The 20290-nt window shown below is 47.0% G+C and overlaps 1 protein-coding gene across 2 annotated transcripts in view; it reads right to left on the bottom strand.

Moving 5' to 3' along the window:
• ASTN1 (astrotactin 1) overlaps positions 1–20290 on the bottom strand; it is a 223224-nt gene that overhangs the window by 92768 nt on the left and 110166 nt on the right. For both annotated transcript variants that reach the window (XM_083446259.1, XM_083446258.1), the window contains exons 6-8: positions 17013–17162; positions 14593–14760; positions 9749–9833 (exon numbers count right to left, since the gene is read on the bottom strand). In XM_083446259.1, the coding sequence (XP_083302385.1) occupies positions 9749–9833; positions 14593–14760; positions 17013–17162 (403 nt within the window). The remainder of the gene's footprint in view (positions 1–9748; positions 9834–14592; positions 14761–17012; positions 17163–20290) is intronic.

Here is a 20290-nt window from a genome sequence, read left to right as displayed (position 1 = left end):
GGAACTGAACCCCTTTGCTCCAACGGACCAGCCTTCACTACTAAGCTGCTGAGGAGCAGCAACAGGAAAGTGCCATTCCCTTCAAGTCCTGCTTCCAGCCTCCCCAAAGGCATCTGACTGGCTACAGTGGTACCTCGGGTTACAGATGCTTCAGGTTACAGACTCCGCCTACCTGGAAGCAGTACCTTGGGTTAAGAACTTTGCTTCAGGATGAGAACAGAAATCGTGCTCTGGCGGCATGGTGGCAGCAGGATGCCCCAAAGTGGTGCTTCAGATTAAGAACAATTTCAGGTTAAGAACAGACCTCCAGAACGAATTAAGTTCTTAACCCGAGGTAACACTGTACTTTGGAAAACAGGATGTTGTACCAGATAGGTCTTTGGTTTGATGTAGCAGGTTTCTTCTGATATTTTGCTAGTAGCATTGGAATATTTTGGGTTCCATCAGACCGTTTGCCTGAAAAGAAATCCCGAAGTTCGCTTCAGGAGAAACAAAAAAATGTTGCCAGCAGTTTTGCAAGCGGCATTTGGTGACTTGCCCTTTGGTAGCGATATGTAGCCTTTGCGTACTGTATAACCAGTTTGCATAGGATTACAGGCCCTACCTGCAGTACGCAGCGCATAATCTGGGAGGGGTTCATGGACCCAACAGAGAACAAGCTTCCCCCACCCTACCCCTTTTAGGACAATTCTGCACAGCTATTTATTTCACAATCCTCTGTCCTGCATTTTCTGGTGTCCTGTGCTGCCTTTAATTGCTAAATTGGTTTCAAAATGAAATTCTCAGAAAGGAGTCTGGAGATAGAGAGTCGGCAGCCCTCTCCCTGGGCCCCAGTTCAAAGAAATCTCTGCTTAAGGCTGGGGAAGCAAAGAGCAGACTTAGCAGGCTCTCTCAGCAATCCTCTGGCGCATAACGACACAGCAGGGGTTGCTGGGAAACAGAGTCTTTGATGATCATCTCTTCCTGCTGAGAAGACTAATGACTTCAAAAAGGGCATCCTGCCAAAGATAGGGGTGCACTGAAAGTGTAATTAGACAAGAGAAGTATAAAGTTTTTGCTCACTACTCTAAAAATAAATCTCCCCTTCCATAAGAAAATTCTATGTAGGGCAGCTTGGGAAAGGACTGTGCCGGATACATGGGGTCTTTTGCCTGGGGCTGCCCCAGTAGGGAGAGAATCAAGGGGGTAAGCTCTCTCCTCCCCCTTCTCTTCAGCCTAGTTCCCAGACACCCAACTGAGTTCAGAGGAAACCCTCCCTGACCAAACAACCACCCATCCAACTTGCAGCGTCTTCCACAGCTTCCTCAAGATGACTGGCATCTCCTGTGAGACCAGGGAACATGTTTCCAATGCCGTTCTAAGCCTTGACTCCAGGGCCACCCTTGCCCAAGTTGCAGCAAGCAGACCTGGCACCAGGGGCATCTTGCCCATAGAGGCAAGTGGCGCAAGGTGCCAAGTTCTGGAGGGCGCCAGGGAAGAGGCAGCGACTGGACGTGGCGCCTCCCAGCATCATATCACTGCCTTCAGCTGTCTCTGCCATGCCACGCTGAAGCGCCGCACCCGGAGCCTCTACCTGCCATGGCCACCACGGCACGGGCGCCAGGGAAGAGGCGGAGGCTGGGCGCAGCACCTCCCAGCATCAGCTTGCAGCCCTCACCGCCTCTTCCTCAGCCGCTGCCCGCCTCCTCCAGACCCACAAAGCTGCCGGCAGTGCCGTAAAAAGGTCAGCAACCCTGGGAAGGGGGGGCACCAGCGGGATATTTGCACCACGGCGCTGGATATACTTAAGATGGCCCTGCTTGGCATATGAGTATTGTGCCAAACTATGTCCTGAATCCTTTTCCTTTGACCACTTCAGTTATCCTCTTATAAATGAGCATTTTTCACAACAGGCCACCCACTGCATTTACTTGACTTCCCTGCTTCTACATTCTACAGATGATTTTGAAGATGGTGTTGTTGCTATGGAGAGAGAGCCAGCCAGTGGACCTGGAGCTGTGCACAGCTACATAAGCCAGAAGCCGTGCCCATGCTCTGAGATTAATTCCTTGGCAGCGGGAAAGTGAGAGGGGATGAAGAAACAAGAGTAGCCTTGAAGTATGCAAACAAATGATAGTTAAAGCAAAGGGGGTCTCTATTTTTAGAAGCAGCCCCCTCCTCCCTACCCTTGACTTTCCTCCCCCCAATTTATCCAGACGGGAGTACTGCATTATCAAAGTTTTGCTCACAAATTTTAAAATCGTATTGAGTTCAACGGAGCTCACTGCCAGGTGAGTGGAGAAGGTATTCTAGTTCCAGCCAAACAGGGATCATGTGAGGAATGTGTCACAGTGCCTTGTCACCTGATGCACTGAAGTCACTAAGGACAGAGAAGAGGGAATATCTCCCATGGCGAGGCATTTGAGCTGCGCAGAAGCTCAAAGAGGATGTGTTCTTTTCTTCCACAAACATGGTCATATCATCTGAGCTCCTTTGTCAACCTATTGTTGGGGGGGGGGTCATATTTCAGGGGTGCACTAACTCCCCCCCCCACACTTCTGCCAAGTTTCAACTCGGTTCTAATCTAGGCAGCCCATGTGGCTGTTGTTGTTTTTCCTTTTTATAATTTGGTACCTAGAAGTTATCTTTCCTGCAGTACCAGTTAGGAATATGCCCCGAGACCGTGAAGCTCTTATCTGCTGTGAAGAATCTCAAGTGGTTCATGGCACAAGAGCTGATAGGGTCAATGGTCTGACCCAGACAATCCAGTCCCTTTCCTAATTTGCAGGATGAGTGCAATAAATTGTGTTGTTTGATGGCTACTAAATCCCAAATTGCTCAAAGCAGGCCACTTGAACGCACATTGCAAGATCTCAGTCTGCAGTCTTTCCCGCCAGAGACATTTACTGGTGAGAAATCAGCTGCCTGTATCCCACCAGCCACTTAACCCAGTCCTTGAGCCAGCCTAAAGGGGGAAAGGAAATAAACGGAGCTGCAGGCTTTCCACTCCCTTCTTCCCTAGTTTGAAGCTACATCATCAACAAAGCAGATCCATGCAGCCAAAGGGCTTTTCCTACAATATGAGGCAGATGATGATTTTTGGCATCGGATTCCGGATGCTGTTAAAGGACAGCTAGTTGCCAGTTACTGCATGTATTCAGTGCAAACTGTTTAGATAGAACATGAAATACATAGTTATGGCATGATGGACGCAACACAGCTGAAGTCGTGCCCCATGAGCTACCGCTGATCTTTTCTTCCATGGCATCTTGTTAGACTTGATGTTTATAAAAATGTCTATTTGGCCACATCACACCCATTTTAGGTCCTTTTTACTGCTGTGGGAGGATGGTGAGAGCACATTTGGGTTTTCTGCCCTCAGATGCTAAAATTATTTGGGCTGGGCCAGTGAACTCAGAATTATGTAAATGCATTATGATTACATACAAAACACGGAACTAACCTGTGAGGTAGGTTAGGCTGAAAGATACTGAGTGAGTAAAGGCCATTTAGTAAACTTCATGGCTGAGGGGAGATCTGAAAACTTGCCTACCATCTGAGACCCAACAGTGTCCCCTATACTACGCCCCCAGTAACCGCTTTATTAAAAAAAAAAGTGCAAATGGTCTATACCTCTTTACAACGCTGAGAGATAGGGGTGGTTCATACAGTGGCCATCTGTTAGCCAATGAGCTCTGAGGATGAGGGGGCATTTGAACCCAGAATTTATGGGTTCATGAAGTCCACACCATACAAGCAATAACATTCTCTTTACAGACCTAACTAATCCATCTCCTTCCAAGTATAAAGGTAAAAGACCCCTGACAGGTCCAGTCGCGAATGACTCTGGGGTTGTGGCGCTCATCTCGCTTTACTGGCTGAGGGAGCCGGTGTTTGTCCGCAGACAGTTTTTCTGGGTCATGTGGCCAGCATGACTAAGTCACTTCTGGCGAAACCAGAGCATTGCACGGAAACGCCATTTAACTTCCTGCCAGAGCGGTACCTATTTATCTACTTATACTTTGACGTGCTTTCGAACTGCTAGGTTGGCAGGAACAGGGACCGAGCAACAGGAGCTCACCCCGTCACGGGGATTCGAACTGCTGACCTTCCGATCGGCAAGCCCTAGTCTCAGTGGTTTAGACCACAGCGCCACCTGTGTCCCGTTCCTCCCAAGTATGCTCATAACCATTTAGTCTGCCTCCTGCTCCAACAGCTTTTGGTTCCCAACCATCAGACTCATCTGCTTCAGCCACTTCATTCCACTCTGGGTACAGAACTTGTGCAAGGCAGCCTTAGAGAACCTTACATGCCATGGGAGGACATAGGCTAGGAGATGGAAGAATATAAAAAGGGGGGAACAAATGAGCCAGAGAGAGACAAGAGGGCATCTGAAGGTAATGTGTCCCTCGAGGACCAGCAGAAGGCAGAGAGGGAGAAAAGGAGGAGAGGGAAGGCACTAACGGGCGGACAATCACATCTGCAGGCATATCAGCAACGGCAAGGTCTAAATGCAATCTTGAGTAGCTGGGCAGGTCGAGGAGAAGCAAAAAGTGTGCTTGGTGCGCTGTTTCTTTCTGAAGATTTGTAAGCAAACAGATAAAATAAAAATCCACTGCAAATTGACAAGATGAGTCTCCTAGGGGGTTACAAATAAGAGCAAAGGGAGGACAACAAAGCCTTGGAAGACATAGGATCCGTCCCCTGGAAGAATCAGATAGTGATGAAAATCACAGAGCCCTGAAAAGGCAGTGGGAACTTGGGTGGGAGGATGAGACGGCTCAGGCGTGTGATGGTGAGATGGAGGAGTGTTATCTGAAGCTACATTTCAAAAGCAAAGGCCCAAAGACGTTCTGATTAGAGTGTTTATGACCAAGGGCAAGTTCTGCACTTCCTTTTTTTAAAAAAAAAACGTATTTCTTACCGTAAGAAAAAAAATCTCTGTAGTTCCTTGAAGTTCCCATGCTCTTATAAAAGCCTTCCCCATATAAAGGAAAAGGTCGTACTGAATTGAGCTGAATCTGTTTTCTTCCTTTCTGTTTTAAATGCCAAGTTTCTAACCCTTTGGTATGCTGGGCAGTGTGTGGGTAATGTCAACAGAATGCAGCGGGTCACTGAACGGCCTTGCACATTTCCCCAGCAAAGCGAGCTGGCAATTGGACTGCTCAGTCTGGACATGCATGGCTCAGTTAGGTAAGTTAAGATATGCAAAGATTTTGTCCTTGTGCCCTCAGACCTCCAGGAGCCACCCCTTCCCTCCTCCCTTCTCGGTCTGGGATTTCCTAAACTGGGAAACTGTGATTACTGGAAACTGAAAAAGGCAGTAATCCTGGGACCCTGGGTTGTTTTGATCCTGGTCACCATAGGTTCCCCGTTCGGATGTTAACGGGCAATTATTGTTAATTAACCCAGGGAGTGTTGAATCACGATGCACTGAGACTCGCCAACAATGAGAGTACTTACCAAAGCCATGTCATTGGGAGGCAGGGAGAACGCATGTGGGGTTTAGCTACAGCTGCACAACTTTATGGAGCTTGCCTGGCTTTTCTCTCACACAAGAACCCTGCACTGCATTTTAATTTAATTAAACTTGCTGGTCTACTACTTCCATTAATTAACATGGATTAGAATCCCCACTTCAGCCATAAACCTGCGCTGAATGGGAAGGGGGGGACAGAATCAAATTCTGCCCTCTTTTGACATTCTTTAACCACCATGATTGTGATTATGATAGTGTGGCTAAAGAGTGTGAAGGGATAATTAATCCACACTTAGCGTTCTTACGGATGCCAGCAGGCTAGACCCCTTTTCTCCTTAGCACACAGGCCATCACTATGATTAAGCTCTAATCTGAGCAATTTTCCACGCACTTAAGTCAGCACTTGTGCTCTCCTGGTAATTCGGCAGCAGTGCTGGGAGCAGATTTTTTTTAAATGGGAAAAAAGAAATAAAAGAAAAGTGGGGGGATCCAACAGATCTAAAGTGCAAATAGCAAAATAATAATAACAGCAGGGAACCCCCCCCCCCCCAAAAAAAAAGACAAGCCTGGGTATTATGTATGGGGCTGCCCAGATGACAAGACCCCCCCTCCCCAGCCTTGCTCCAAAGGAAAGGAAAGCAGTACACATTTCTATACTCAGAAAATGATTTATGAATGTATTGATTCATATAACACAACCTCAAAACACAAAAAGTTTAGTGTTAACTTCAATTTAAATCAATGTAAGTATGTACTTGATTCTCCCACTGAGATCTCAATATCCTTAACTCTGGATGGGTCATACTCATGGAAAAGACCGTAATAAAAAATAATGATAAATGTGCAGAATCAAGTCAGTAGCACAACTCACAAAGCATGCATGATCAAAGTGCTTAAACCATTCACAGAGAACAAAATAAGAAGCCAATCACGTTGCCCATCTCTAAGAATGGAGAAGAAATCTGCTGTGCTTGGATACCAAAGCAAAATCACCTGATCCAATCCAGGCAGATCATGACCTGGATCAGATCAATGGTCTACTTCAGAATCAGGTAGAAGACCACTAGATTCCCCAACAAGAAGGTTCAAGGGTTGCACTGTTCTCATTCCACTCCAATTTTTTTTCCTCCAAGACTTCGGAAAAAGATTACCGTATTTTTCGCCCTATAGGACGCACTTTTTCCCTTCCAAAAATGAAGGGGAAATGTGTGTGCGTCCTATGGGGCGAATGCAGGCTTTCGCTGAAGCCTGGAGAGTGAGAGGGGTCGGTGCGCACTGACCCCTCTTGCTCTCCAGGCTTCAGGAAGCTCTGCACAACCCTCGGGAGACCGGCGCCACTTCGCGCCCACCTCCCGATGGCTGCGCAGAGCTGCCTGCAGTCTCGGGGGGAGCGCAGCTCTGCGCAGCCATCGAGAAGGGGGCGCAAAGTCGCGCCCGCCTCCCGATGGCTGCGCAGAGCTGCCTGCATTCCGAAGCCTGGGGAGACCGGCGCGACTTACCGCTGGCCTCCCTAGGCTTGTGGATAGCAGGCTGTTCTCGGGGTTGGGATTGGGGGAAGCTCGGGCTTCCCCCGTGCCAGCCCCGCGCCTGGGGGGGGGGGGAAACTAGGTGCATCCTATGGGGCAGTGCGCCCTATGGGGCGAAAAATACAGTATTCATCCACCCGTCGCCTTAGTAGCGAGAAGACAGGGCTTCTTGCTGCAGCACACACTGATTCACAAAGCTCCCCTGGGAGCAATAGGACTTGATGACATTCCATCACAAACTGATGATGATTATGATGATCCCCTAATCTTGTTCACATTTAAAATAAAAAATTGCAGGCAGGCAGGCAGGCAGGCAGGAAGATTATGCTTTATGATTTAGTTATATTTATATTTGATATTATATTCACAGAAAAGTGGTACTCTTGCTGCTTTGCGCTACTTCAAGGCAAATCTGAGATCTCTGGGCAATGATCTGGTAATCTTAGAACATGGAGACATTCAGGAATGCTCCTGCAAACTTTGTCTTCTGTGTAATAATAATAATAATAATAATAAATTTTATTTATACCCCGCCCTCCCCAGCCAAAGCCGGGCTCAGGGCGGCTAACAACATTAAAACAATCCGACATTCTAAAAACTTTCCACCATAAAATCAATCAGAAACAAATTGATGGCAACCAGCACTACTGAACACTAGGGGGCAGTGTGCACTCTCTCTCTCTCTCACTCACACACACACACACCACACAAAGAGTGCATTTGCACTTAAGCCAATAAAAGCAGCAACCATACACTTGTCTCTCTACTGTACTAATGACTTACAACCTTGGAATTTTGGTCCTTAGACAGAGGAGTTTTACTAATTCGCTAGCTAGCTTGCAATACAGGCATATCTTTCAGAGCAGTTACTAAGAACTGCCTTTATCCTGCTCTTCCTTCCAAAGAACCTCAGTGTGGCAAACAACAAGTGATAAAGCAAACAGCAGCAGCAGCAGCAGCAGCAGCAACAGCAGCAACAACAACAACAACAACTCCAAAGCATATTCAAAACAATTCCTGACTGGGAAAGATCTCAACTTTTCTGTGGGCAGGATTTTTGCCCTGCGGGGGGTTGGACTAGATGACCCCTGGGGTGCCTCCCAACTCTACTATTCTATGATTCTGTGAACTTAAAAGGCCCGTTGAAAGAGGAAGATCTAATATGTTTAATATGTGATGGGAGGGAATTCCAAAGCGGAGGTGAGACGGCACCGAAAGTCCTGATTCCTACATTTTGCAGAAAGGACCTTCTGAAAAGACAGAATCTGCAGGAGGCTCTCACCTGCAGAGCGCAGTGATCAACCAGGTTTATGACAGTCTCAGGTATCCTGGTTCCAGGCTGTATACACCAAAACCAGCACCTTGAACTTACCCCAGTAGCTAACTGGCAGCCAGTGCAAGTATTTCAATAGAGGGGGGTACACGTTGCCGATATCCTGCCCCAAGGAGTAGCTGAGCTGCCGCATTTTGCACCAGCTGTAGCTTCTGGACCAACCTCAAGGGCAGCCCCATGTAGAGTGCATTGTGGACAAGATGGTACCCTGCAGCAACCCAGAGCACAACTGCCAGGAGGCCAAAAAACAAACACACCATGCTTTTCTCTGATACAGACCCTGCAGGTGGGGCCTGAGCCACTGCAAAATAGTGCTTCCCATACCCATCTCACTAAGGCAGCTCAAAAGGATACTGTCAGGGAACTGCCATCAGTGCCGGAGGGCAAAATCCAGAGGGATTCCGGAGAGCGTCCCGGGATTGGGAGAGGCAGCCCATCTTCTGGGGAAGAGAATCAGCGTAGCTCCAGTGGAGAAGGGGGGGAGATGGGGGAATCGGCGAGGCGATCCCATGACTCCTTGCCGGGGACCAGCGGGGAGAGAAGGGGTCCTCTGCTGCCCACGCCCTCCTTGCGCAGAAGCCTTCCGCGCAGGGAGAGTAGGAGGAGACTAGGCGTCAAAGAGCTTCTTTGCTGGAAGAAGTTTAAGAAACGCCCACTGACGGATTCTGCCAGCGATTGAGACAGCCACGGGTGAGTGGCTGTCGTCCGGACAGAAAAGGTTCACTCAGGCAATCCAGCCAGGTGTTTGCACCGGCTTACGCATGAGCAACCCCTGGAACCATTACATATACCATGGATAATGGCGTCAAAAACAGCTGAGATATCAAGTGTAACAGGATCACACTCTCCCTGTCCTTCTCCCAATAAAGGTCACCCATCAAGGTGGCCAAGGCCAATTCACTCCCATAATCAGGCCTGTACCCCTCTCGAAATGCATCAAGTTAATCTGTTTCAGCACTTGCAATTGCTGCATCACCACGCTCTCAGTTGTGAGTGGGTGGCAGCTGTCACAACTCAGTGGGTCCAGAGTGGGCTTTTCAGGTGTTGTTGGGATCACTGCTTTTCCCCAGGATCACTCCCTCCCACAAGGATGTGTTGACCACAGCCTAGATCCATTTGGTCATACTTTGGTTGTAAGTAGCTTTAGGCTGCCTTGAGCAAGCTAAAGCCACTAACAACAAAAAAGAAAAAAAAAAGAAAAAAGCGAATAAATAATAGTCCCTTGGCAAGCTTTAATGAGCCAGGAGGGGCATATTGCTGGCTGCATTGTTGCAAGGACTTCATCCGCTGATACCGACCCCAAGAAGTTGCAGCAGACACTGCACTGAGCAATTCACTAGAGACTGCAGCAATCATAAATGGCAGGCATGCAGGCCTACACTCTCCATTCAGGGTCTGCAATGATTCTGGAGACCTGTAAAAGTCACCTACCCTTGGTTTGTGCCCCATTCGTTCCTGATGCAAAGGTGTTTATGCACTGGATCCTTCATGTAACCTTCGTAGCAAAGGCACTCGCCTGGAGGCAGAAGAAGAAACAAGAGAAGGAAAATAATGAATGAACTGGATGGGTATCAGGGAAAGAGACCTTGCTTTTCTGGTGGACCTCATCAACTCAAGTGTGTAGCGGCAGTGGAAAACAACCAATTTCATGCCAGGAATTTTTAGGAAAGAAGTCAGAAATAAAAAGACCAGTATCATAATACTTTATGCAAGTCTTCAGCTGCATTTATTGTCATTCCCCTGTCACTAGTTCAATGACTAGATCACTATTCTCCTGCTACAAAGGAAAAATAACCAGACCAAGGAGTAAGGTAAAGGTAAAGGGACCCCTGACCATTAGGTCCAGTCATGGCCGACTCTGGGGTTGCGGTGCTCATCTCGCTTTATTGGCCGAGGGAGACAGCTTCTGGGTCATGTGGCCAGTATGACTAAGCCGCTTCAGGCAAACCAGAGCAGTGCACAGAAACGCTGTTTACCTTCCCGCCGGAGCGGTACCTATTTATCTACTTGCACTTTGACATACTTTTGAACTGCTAGGTGGGCAGGAGCAGGGACCGAGCAACAGGAGCTCACCCCATCGCGGGGATTCGAACCACCGACCTTCTGATCGGCAAGTCCTAGGCTCTGTGGTTTAACCCACAGCGCCACCTGCGTCCCTTAGGACAAGGAGTACAGGGCTCTAATTTCTCACAGGGCCTCCATATGAAATTCCCTAAGCCAGCAGTGGGGGTAGCGTCCAGCCCATGGGGGGGGGGGGGCAGAATGCAGCCCTCCAGGCTTGCTCTCCCTCCTAAGGCCACACTCCCTTATTAGACCTTCTGGAGTTCTTTTGCCTGGGTGAAATGTGTCCCTGAACGGTAGCAATGTCTCTTGCTTGCCTGGAAGGTGGAGAGATGTGTCTACAGAAAGCTCTTTGTCTTCTGTACTTGTTGCTACACACACTTTTGCCTCTGACTCTGCCCGTCCACGCCCAGCAGCATGCCCACGCCCATGAGGAAATGTTCCTCACCCCTACCCTAAACTGGGTGGCACAGCCTGCTAAATGGGGATCCAGCACTCTCGCTTACCATAGCCCTTCGTTCCCCAAGCTACTCAGAGCTGACAACTGCTTCCAAAACACATCAACAAATATATTTACTCAGACACCTCTCTCAGATTCTAAATGATGCATTGTAGAACCTTCCTTCCTGATTAGTTCTAAGGTAGGTATATATCACAAACCAGCTTTTCATCTCCAGGAGAGTTTCTTTTCTGAGAAATATCATCCCAGCATGAATATATGGTACCCTCCGTAATTTTTATTCCCATCAATGAAGCAGATGAGAGAAGCGATAGTTGTTGATCCCGTTATTCTTTAAGTTGCGTGATTTGAAACAAGCAAAGAAGCAGGCATAAAATGTGTTCATCTAAACACCTCTTCACCAAAACTCCCCCTTTTCTTTCAAAAGCCTCAGTGTTCGATGCAAAATCAGACGCTTAAAAGGAGGTGGATGTCAAAGAGCCCTGTGAAAAATGGTTTCTTTGCAGAAGCAGACCAATTTCTTGCCTAACGTGTTTTGAGCATATCATACCCTTTGTGAGATGTGGCTGTCACTTCTTGTCCCTTGAATAATAAGTTCCTTTATCTTTTGGCAGAGCACTTTCTCAACTCCTTCTGCAAACAAATTAACTATTTTCTACAGCATCTTCCGATGCTCACCTCCTTTCTTTGGTTTAAAGATTGCTGCTGTCCTCCTTTTTTCCTGTTCTCTTTGCTTCTTCCAGCTCAATGAGCAAGGAAAAGCCAGACAAGCTGCAACAAAGGTTTACAGAGGTGGGAGATAAGAGGGCAGGAATATTCAGGGCAAGGCCAGGGCTAGGTTCAACTCTCCACTCTACCCGTTAATTCACTGATAAACTATCTACTAGGATGAGCGTTAAAAAAGCGAAAAGTGTCTTCTTCCACTGGGCTGGTAAGCTTTTCAAGCAAAAGGAAAGAAAGGCTTGGGTTGCCCCCATGAGTGGCAAAATGTCCTGGGCCAGCCCTGGTTGGTGGAACAAGGGAGAGGGAGAGACAGGTAGAAGAAACCAGGTGTGAGATTTCCTCCGGACTGTAGGTGCAGCTCTTATACTGAAGCCTCTGCTTAAAGACATGCCTGCAGGCAACATTTTCCCAAATGCCCTCAGTTTGGAACACTGCTCTTGTTCACAGTGATGAGATAAAGGCATTCTGCACACCCTCAGAGGTACTTTTCTTCCCATTTTTAAGTTCTCTCCACTTTTTGCAGGCATGGTCTGTGCCTTAAAGCTCCATGTCCAAGCACAAAATTTGTTTTCCTCTGGAGCTTTCCCTGTGAAAACCTGTTCTTTAAAGCTCAATTGGAGCAAACCGATTGATGTTTGCTCCGATTGAGCACTAGAGAGGGGTTTTTGGGGAAACACTCTGGGGCCAAAAAACAACAACCCCAAGATCTGACACGGAGCTTTTAAGAGTCTGTGCCTGGAAAGAGTGGTGGAAAAGGCAAGTGTGGGTAAGTCCGTAAAGGGTCTGTGGTGTCATTCCCAACAGCTTCTGTCTTGTGGGTGCAACAAATGAAGCAGGAGAAGCTGGCGTGTGGCTAACAGAGCAAAGAACCAGGCACAGGCCTGTGTGTGTGTGGAAGGTCTTGTGGCTCAGCCTGGATCTGCTTCAAGCAACCAGTGCTACCTTTTGGCAACCCGCCATGATCTTCACAGCACCCAAATCGGGTTGCAGCCAAATGAACAGAGCCTCAACAGAAGCTCTTCTCTTTTGTTTAAAGAAAAACATTGTGGGGTTTTGTTTTTTTTCAGAGCACTGACAAAAACCTGTGAATTTGGAAAAGGCCCCCCTAGGAGGATGCTTGATGCTCTCTGTCTCAGAGGCCTGCTAGGGTTGGCAGCTGCCATGGCAGATGGCTGTGAATAAATGGAACGCCAGCTCCGTAGTGGAATGCAGGGACGGCAAGTGAGTCACGGTTGCAAAGGGACGAAGAACGGGGAGCGAGTGCAAAAGATGCTTGAGAGCAAGGAGGGCTGCCTGCCCCTTCTCCTGAGGGGGAAATTGGTCTCATTAGCATTTAGGTACCAAACTCACCTTTCCCCAAGCAAAACACGGCTCTCCTTCAAAATGCACACTACTCTGGCTTTAACAATATAACTCTCCAGCCATGTAGGGTGGCGGATTATTTTATTTATGAATGAACATAGTTGTATGCTGCTATCCATTAAGAAAGATATCAAAACTTTTCACAACAAACACATATACAATTAAAAAAAAAATTGTGCTTATATTAAGAAATGCATGTATTAGCAAAAGCACATGCAAACATGCCTATATTAGTGAAGAGAATATACAAAAATGTGTCCTTTAGGGAAAATTTGCTTATAAAAATATGTATACAGTGGTACCTCAGGTTAAGTACTTAATTCGTTCCGGAGGTCCGTTCTTAACCTGAAACTGTTCATAACCTGAAGCACCACTTTAGCTAATGGGGCCTCCCGCTGCTGCCGTGGCGGTGGAGCACGATTTCTGTTCTCATCCTGAAGCAAAGTTCTTAACCCGAGGTAATATTTCTGGGTTAGCAGAGTCCGTAACCTGAAGCGTATGTAACCTGAAGCGTATGTAACCTGAAGTACCACTGTACTAAGCAAAGTTGCACACGTAAAATGCACATAAAATGCATATGAATTTTCATGCAGACTTTTTAAAAATTGCAAATCTAAGAAAAAAAATGGGGCAAACTAAACTAAATATTGGAAAAATAAGAGAATGAGAGGTTCATCCATCCTTGCCTTAGATTCAGCTCTAAGGAATTACAAGGAGGAGCCTGCAACACTCAAAAGATTTGTTGTTGTTTTAATGATCTCAAGTTTTTCTCTCTCCTAATTTAGCACATTTTGCATATATTAATAAAGTTTGAGACCCAATCTCCAGCCTTTCCAGTTAAAGTATCTCTGGCGAAAGGTGCTGTCAAAGACTTTGGCCTGAGGATTTTAAAGAGCTGTTGCCAAGCAAAGCCAACCGTATTAGGCTGGATGGACAAATGGTCAGATTCAGCAGAAGGCAGCTTTGTATGTCTCTTTGAGTTTTGTTGTCACTATGTAGGCGGAATCGAGGGAGAAGCAGCCTTGTTGAAAGGACTTTACAGCCAATGTTTGTTTGGCAGCCTGTGGGACTTGGCGAAGCTCTCCCAGTTCTTTCTGGTACTTATAGACAAGCTCCCTCAATCCTCCAGATATACAAATAGAGTGGTGCCCCGGAAGACGAATGCCTCGCAAGACGGAAAACCCGCTAGACGAAAGGGTTTTCCGTTTTGGAGGTGCTTCACAAAACGAATTTGCTATGGGCTTGCTTCGCAAGACGAAAATGTCTTGCGAGTTCGTGCGGGGGTTTTTCCCCTCCCCCCCCTTTTCCCAAACCGCTAAGCCGCTTAACAGCTGATCGCTTAGCCGCTTAACAGCTGATCGCTAAGCCGCTTAACAGCTGATCACTAAGCCGCTTAACAGCTGATCCACTAAGCCCGCTAAGCCGCTAATAGCCTTTCAGCAGCTAATCCGCTAATCCCTTAAGCCTTTAATAGCCGCTAATAGCCGCTAAACCGCTAATAGCACTAATCCGCTAAGCCGCTAATGGGCTTGCTTCGCAAGACAAAAAAAACCGCAAGACGAAGAGACTCGCGGAACGGATTCTTTTCGTCTTGCGAGGCACCACTGTACAGGGAGAGAGATACAGATGCATACAGACACATGCCCATCTTCACACAGCACCCACCTACCAGTTTCAGGGTCGCACTCATGTTCACAGGGGTCCAGAAGCCGTCGAGCGCAGAGGTCCAATGCCCAGGGCCCACTGGAGTTTTGCTGGGAGAACAGAATCACCTGGGCAGGATTTAGCCAGTCACTGGCATCCAACTGGCTGCCTTCTAGCAAGATAAAACGGCTTCCTAGAACGTGCACAGGAATTGGGGGGAAATGGGTATTATTAAGAGCAATTATTATTATTAAGCAGAAGTTGACTCATTAAACAAGTAATGCAATAAATAAATTTATAGATAAATAAATGATTTTGAGAGGGGTGTTTTCATATGTGAGGTTTAAATCTGCTGAGAGTCTCTCCCTCTCTTGCAATCCAGGTGAATCCCTGATGAGGATTAAGGCCAAAGAGAAAGCAAAAGAGATTAATAGCATGAATGAACATTCCAGGCAACATAGGTTCAAACCCAAGAATGATTATTGGACACCCTTGGGTGGCCAAGAGACAAAGAAGGCAGGGGATTTCAGCAAGGTGTAGCTTTTCACCTGGCCAACTGAGATAAATGCAAAGAAGACCTGGAGGAACTAGAATAAGGGGAGGTAACTCCGTCAAACACAAAAGCATAGAAGGAAGTTAGTTACCATGGGAATAATCACAGGAGCGAACTGGGATCCTCAAGTCAAAACCCATTCAGATCCCAACTCTCCCACTGACAATTTTCTTCTCACAAGCCAGCTTCTATAAATCCGATCACTCTACCGGTTGCTACCTGCCTGTTGTGCTTCTCTGGGCTGCCGGCAGCCAGCCAGATCACTGCTCTTTGAAACCTGCCCTCTCCCACATTGGTCCTGCTCCTTTTGGCCGCAGACCATTCCACTTCAGACTGCAGGTGGGGCTGACATGACTGGAGGTGTTTCCATCAGCAAGAACTCCCAGCATCACATTGAAAAGGAGCTAGCCTGGGGGAAGGGTTCTAACCTAACATTCTACCGAAAATCCAGTGTCATATGGGACAGGACTGGTTTCTTTTGCACCTTCAGTCCCGTGAGATACACCCACCACAGTATGGCCCAGACACCTCTGTTACTGAATCAGCCACTATTGTCGCGTTGGGTGCTGGGTTCCTCAGCTAAAACCCTTTTCGGCTGTTCATTTATAAGCTTACTTATGTGTGGCATGTGTTGCCATGCATTATTTTTTTCACTCTAGCCATCTGTCAGCAGAAGGTGAGGGGGCCTAGGCTTGGCAAAGGTGCAAGCACCCAGTTCAGTATTTTCAGGGGAGAACATTTGTTCCTACAGGCTGGGAAGTTGGAACCAGCATTTAAAATATGGGGGTCTATGACCAACAAGCCATATTTTCTCAGCACAAAAGCAATCTGGGTGTTACAATTTGCTGTCCCTGTCCTCCTGCTTATACTGAATAAGCTATCATATTTTTTTTCAAATCCTGGCCCACGACGAGGGCTGTGGGGAAAATAAAAGGAGCTAAACACAGAGGGCAACAGAGGCAAATTCTCCGCAGTGCTCAGCTCCCACATTCAAATATCCAGCATTTAATACAGCTGTTTGAAGCATTCAAAGTTTCACTTATGTTTCACTCTGAAATCACCCTGTAATCCTTACAACAATGTGTAAAGTCAGCACTATAGGGCTGCAGATGCTGGTCGTGCTGAGATGCAGAGTTTATCATCTAAGAACAGGGGTTGTCAGCCTGGTCCCTCCTGCCCACTAGTGGTCTCCATTCACAGCCTGAAAGTCTCAACAGGACCTTGGCCATATATGTTCCTGTGCAAACATCATGTCTGAATCTTTATTATTTGTAATTATCACACTGGAATATCCCAGTCTGGCTCTGGCACTATGGTGGTATACTAGTACACTGTAAAGATTAACCTGGCCCTGTTGGGAGGGCATAGATAGCCAATAGATTTTTCAGCAAAAGTTATTGGGCTTGTGCACACAGTAATTCAATGCTCAGGGTGGAGTGTCAATGGTTTCTGCATGCTGCCTCCCTTCCCTAGCTGACAGACACAGAAATACCAGGTTTCAAGTAGGCCAACTTAGTCAATGGGATATCATCAAGGCACATGCATACACAGTTTATGAAACTTATCGTAAGTATCACTGCACAAGGGGGTGAGTGCCTGTTGCTCTGGGCAGCTCCTGCCAACCTAGCAGTTCAATAGCATACCAGAATGAGTAGATAAATAGGTTTTGCTGCATCGTGAAGGTAAATGGCGTTTCTGTGCGCTCTGGTTTCCGTCATGGTTTCCATTGCACAAGATGCGCTTTAGTCATGACTGTGGACAAACGCGGGTTCCCTCAGCCTGAAAGCGAGATGAGCGCACATCCCATAGTTGCCTTTGACAGGACTTAACCATCCAGGGGTCCTTTTACTTATCCAGAAGGAAGTGAAACAGGGTGACAGAGTGTTGCTCACCATCAGCGATGAGGTGCTCTGGAACATGCAATGTGATCTTGACCACAAGCGGGCAGTTGACGTGGGAGGCACAGACCAGGCCAATGACACAGCTGGTGATGCTGATGAGTGTCAGGGTAGTCTTGCTAACAGGACTCCTTGGTGAACCTACTAAAATGGCATAGGAAAGGAGAGATGAAAATAAAGTCATTGTGACAGTGTAGACCCAGAGAAAACCCACCTTTAGGCATGGGTCACAACACTCAGAGCTACATCAGTTAAAAACAGAAGACGAGCCTGGCCATCATGGCAAATGCAGCTGCATGTAATTAACATTTCTTTCTTTGTTTGTTTAACTAGACAAGGTTAGAGAGAGAACTTGCACAGCCTCTGATCTGAACTGGATGTCAGGGACAGATGAGGAAGAGTGGGGGAAGCCACCCCCCCCCCAAGAGCCCCTCGAGGAGGACACAGAACATGATGGCTTGGACCCGGGATCATGGCGGTGGGACACTGAGCAGCTGTCTGGGGAAGTGATGAGCTGGCAGGTACGAGAAGCAGGGGGGGTTGAGCGATCACCCCACGGCAAGTTGAGGGTGCTGTTCTCAATTTACAGGACACTTTATCAGTCTGGGCCTCTAATCCACTACACATTAGGCTTTAGAGGAGATGTGGAAATTGTTACTGAATAATATATATATGCATCCGTTAAGCAGAGTAGCTGAGCAGGAAAGCCCAGAGAGGTGACTGCTGACTGCATTCTGTGGCTGGCTTATTCCGGAGTCTGGATTGAGAGAGCAGCATGGCCAACCTAGTTGTGTCTGCCTCAATCTAGAGGACAGGGAGTTGAGTCGGTCACCTGCTTCCTTGTCCTCTTCCCGCCTAGGATGTGTTAGATAGGGAGCTATTGAGGATTCCTCCTTGGTCATGGACCTGCTGGCTTGCAACAGAAGTGCAATACTAATGGTTTCCTCAAACCCCAAATGCCACCTAGCTTTGGTCTTCTTTAAATGTGACAGCATGACCAAGTGAGCTGTTGTACCTGAGGTTCATCCCATGTCACTCCGATAACACTCAAAGGCCTGTGATCATAGAGTGGAGCCTATTATATGTGTCTGTCCAGATAATGAACACCATTGACTGTCATTCTCAAGCTGACTTGTGTTGTCAAGTTATTTCGCCCCTCTCCTGGGTTTCAGGTAAAACCACCCATTCATCCTGTGGACCACAAGTAGCCCAGTTTTCTACTGTCTGTGGTGAAATAACCAGTGGATGGTGGAAAGTTAGCAAGGCAAGGGACTGCGGAAAAAGAAAGAAAGAAAGAAAGAAAGAAAGAAAGAAAGAAAGAGGTGCACAGACCCTTAGATGAAATGCAGAGCGAAGGGAGAAGGATGTGGTCAATGAGGTCCCAAGGATTTGGGTGTGCCCTGTGGATCTTGATGGGAAAACAGCATCTAATGCACAACCTTTGCCTCACCATTTGCCTCATATGTGATGCTCTAGGAAAGGAGATGGGTAATTTCCAAAAGTAGTGTCAGCTAAGAGTACCCTAAACTGTATTGATGAACATCAAGGATGGAGACGTCAGGGTCTCTGGGGTAATTAATGGCACACCACAGAGTGCTCCACCAAGCCTGTGTGCTCCCTGCAAAGTGGATCTATCACTGTCTCAGAGACGCGCTCTTGAGTGGCAGCCTCTCTCCAACTCCCCTGGGCACCAAGGCATCCTGCCATCCACTATCTCTGACAGCCGGTATGATGTCCCAGCAGGGCAGAGGAAACATTTCGATAGGCGGGAAGGGTTGGCACAATAAAACCTGAAGCTTCAGACAAGCACTCATGTTTATCAGCTTTCGATGCCCTGCCCCAGGCCTTGTGAGATATGAGCAGTGTAGACTATCTGTGAGTTTTAGTCCCTGTTTGAAGGCTCACTTTTATAGCAAAAACTGAAAATAGCTGTTTTAATTATTATTTTTTGAAAATGTTGGAATTGTTTCGTTTCCAAGCAAATGAGTAAAAAGGTAACTATGGAAATAAATAAATTAAATTAGCTGACTGCCTCTACCACTCTGGCTCTATCTGCAAGCTAAGCTGAGAGCTAGATTCTCCCTAGAAACTGACATCACACCCAGCAAAAGCAAAGCACAAGTGCAAGTATCTGCATTTGCTCACATGTAGACCTTGCACTTTTTGCTTCTCTCATTCCTCTCTTTACCACTACCCTTGCCTCGCTCCCAGATGTTTCTCCCACTGCCAACACCGAGACTCTATGCCTCAGTGCAAACACCGGCACTGCAGTGATGCTGTTTAAGGTATCAGGTGCCTGCCAAGCACACCATCATGCCATGGGGGTCTGTAGAATATCCCTCCTGGAGACACAAGTTCTGTGTCCCTTTGGCACTGCTGGTTCGCATCTCCTACTGGCTCGAGGAACATTGCTGATCAATCTCCCAGGCTGCCTTCTTGCACCTCTCGTCTCAGTTCTGCTTGTGAATGGTTAATTGCTCTTTCTAGGTGGCTGGCTTTATTCTTGTTCAAAATCATGTTGCTCCTCTTTATTATTTGCTCGCTGTCTTCTGTTATCACATCATACAATTATGAAAGAAAAGCTTGCACAGTTTATAATTGTCTGCATGGATTTTGTGCCACCTGTACCTGGATTTCACAGTATTCACAAAACTTTTGTTCTTCCAGTTTTAGCTTGCTGTGCTCTCACTGTCTTCTTAGCTGCAGCAGAGCTGTAAGAAAATACTCTTATTTCCCTAATGTTTAAATGTCTGCCTTTCTTCTTTAAACTTTCTCTTTTCCCTGGTTATCATAATCTTACTTGGTTAGTACTGGTTTTGTTCCGTTTTCATATTCCTCTTTGCTTTGTCTCTTTCTATCCCCCCCCCCCTATTTCCTTCCCCCTCTTGCTCCTTTTTGTTGGTATCTCACTGCATTATAAGCACACGGGAGAACTTTTCTGAATTTGGGTTTATTCTAATGCATTGAGTACATGTCAAACACTAGAAAGAACAACTGAAAGTGATTATAACAACAGTGACTGCCTGCTCCCCACTCCCACTCCCACAGCAAGCCTAATAGCCGAGTGGATGCCTGAACTGGAATCCTCCACATACAAACTCAAAACTTAGGCTCTATACTTCATTGGCTCTGTCATTAGTACTCAGATGAGGCCAATCAAATTTAGTGCATGGCCGGTTGAGGTATCACACTAATGGTTACATCAGCAGATACGATAATATGATTTTGGGGCCATTTATGATGATGCCACGTTTTCTGGACAGCTGAAGTAT

Source organism: Podarcis tiliguerta, assembly GCF_965153285.1.
Source record: "Podarcis tiliguerta genome assembly, chromosome: 6".
In the NCBI taxonomy this organism is placed as follows: domain Eukaryota; kingdom Metazoa; phylum Chordata; class Lepidosauria; order Squamata; family Lacertidae; genus Podarcis; species Podarcis tiliguerta.
The sequence above is the reverse complement of the archived record's forward strand: the minus strand, read 5'-3'. Positions and strand labels throughout refer to the sequence as shown.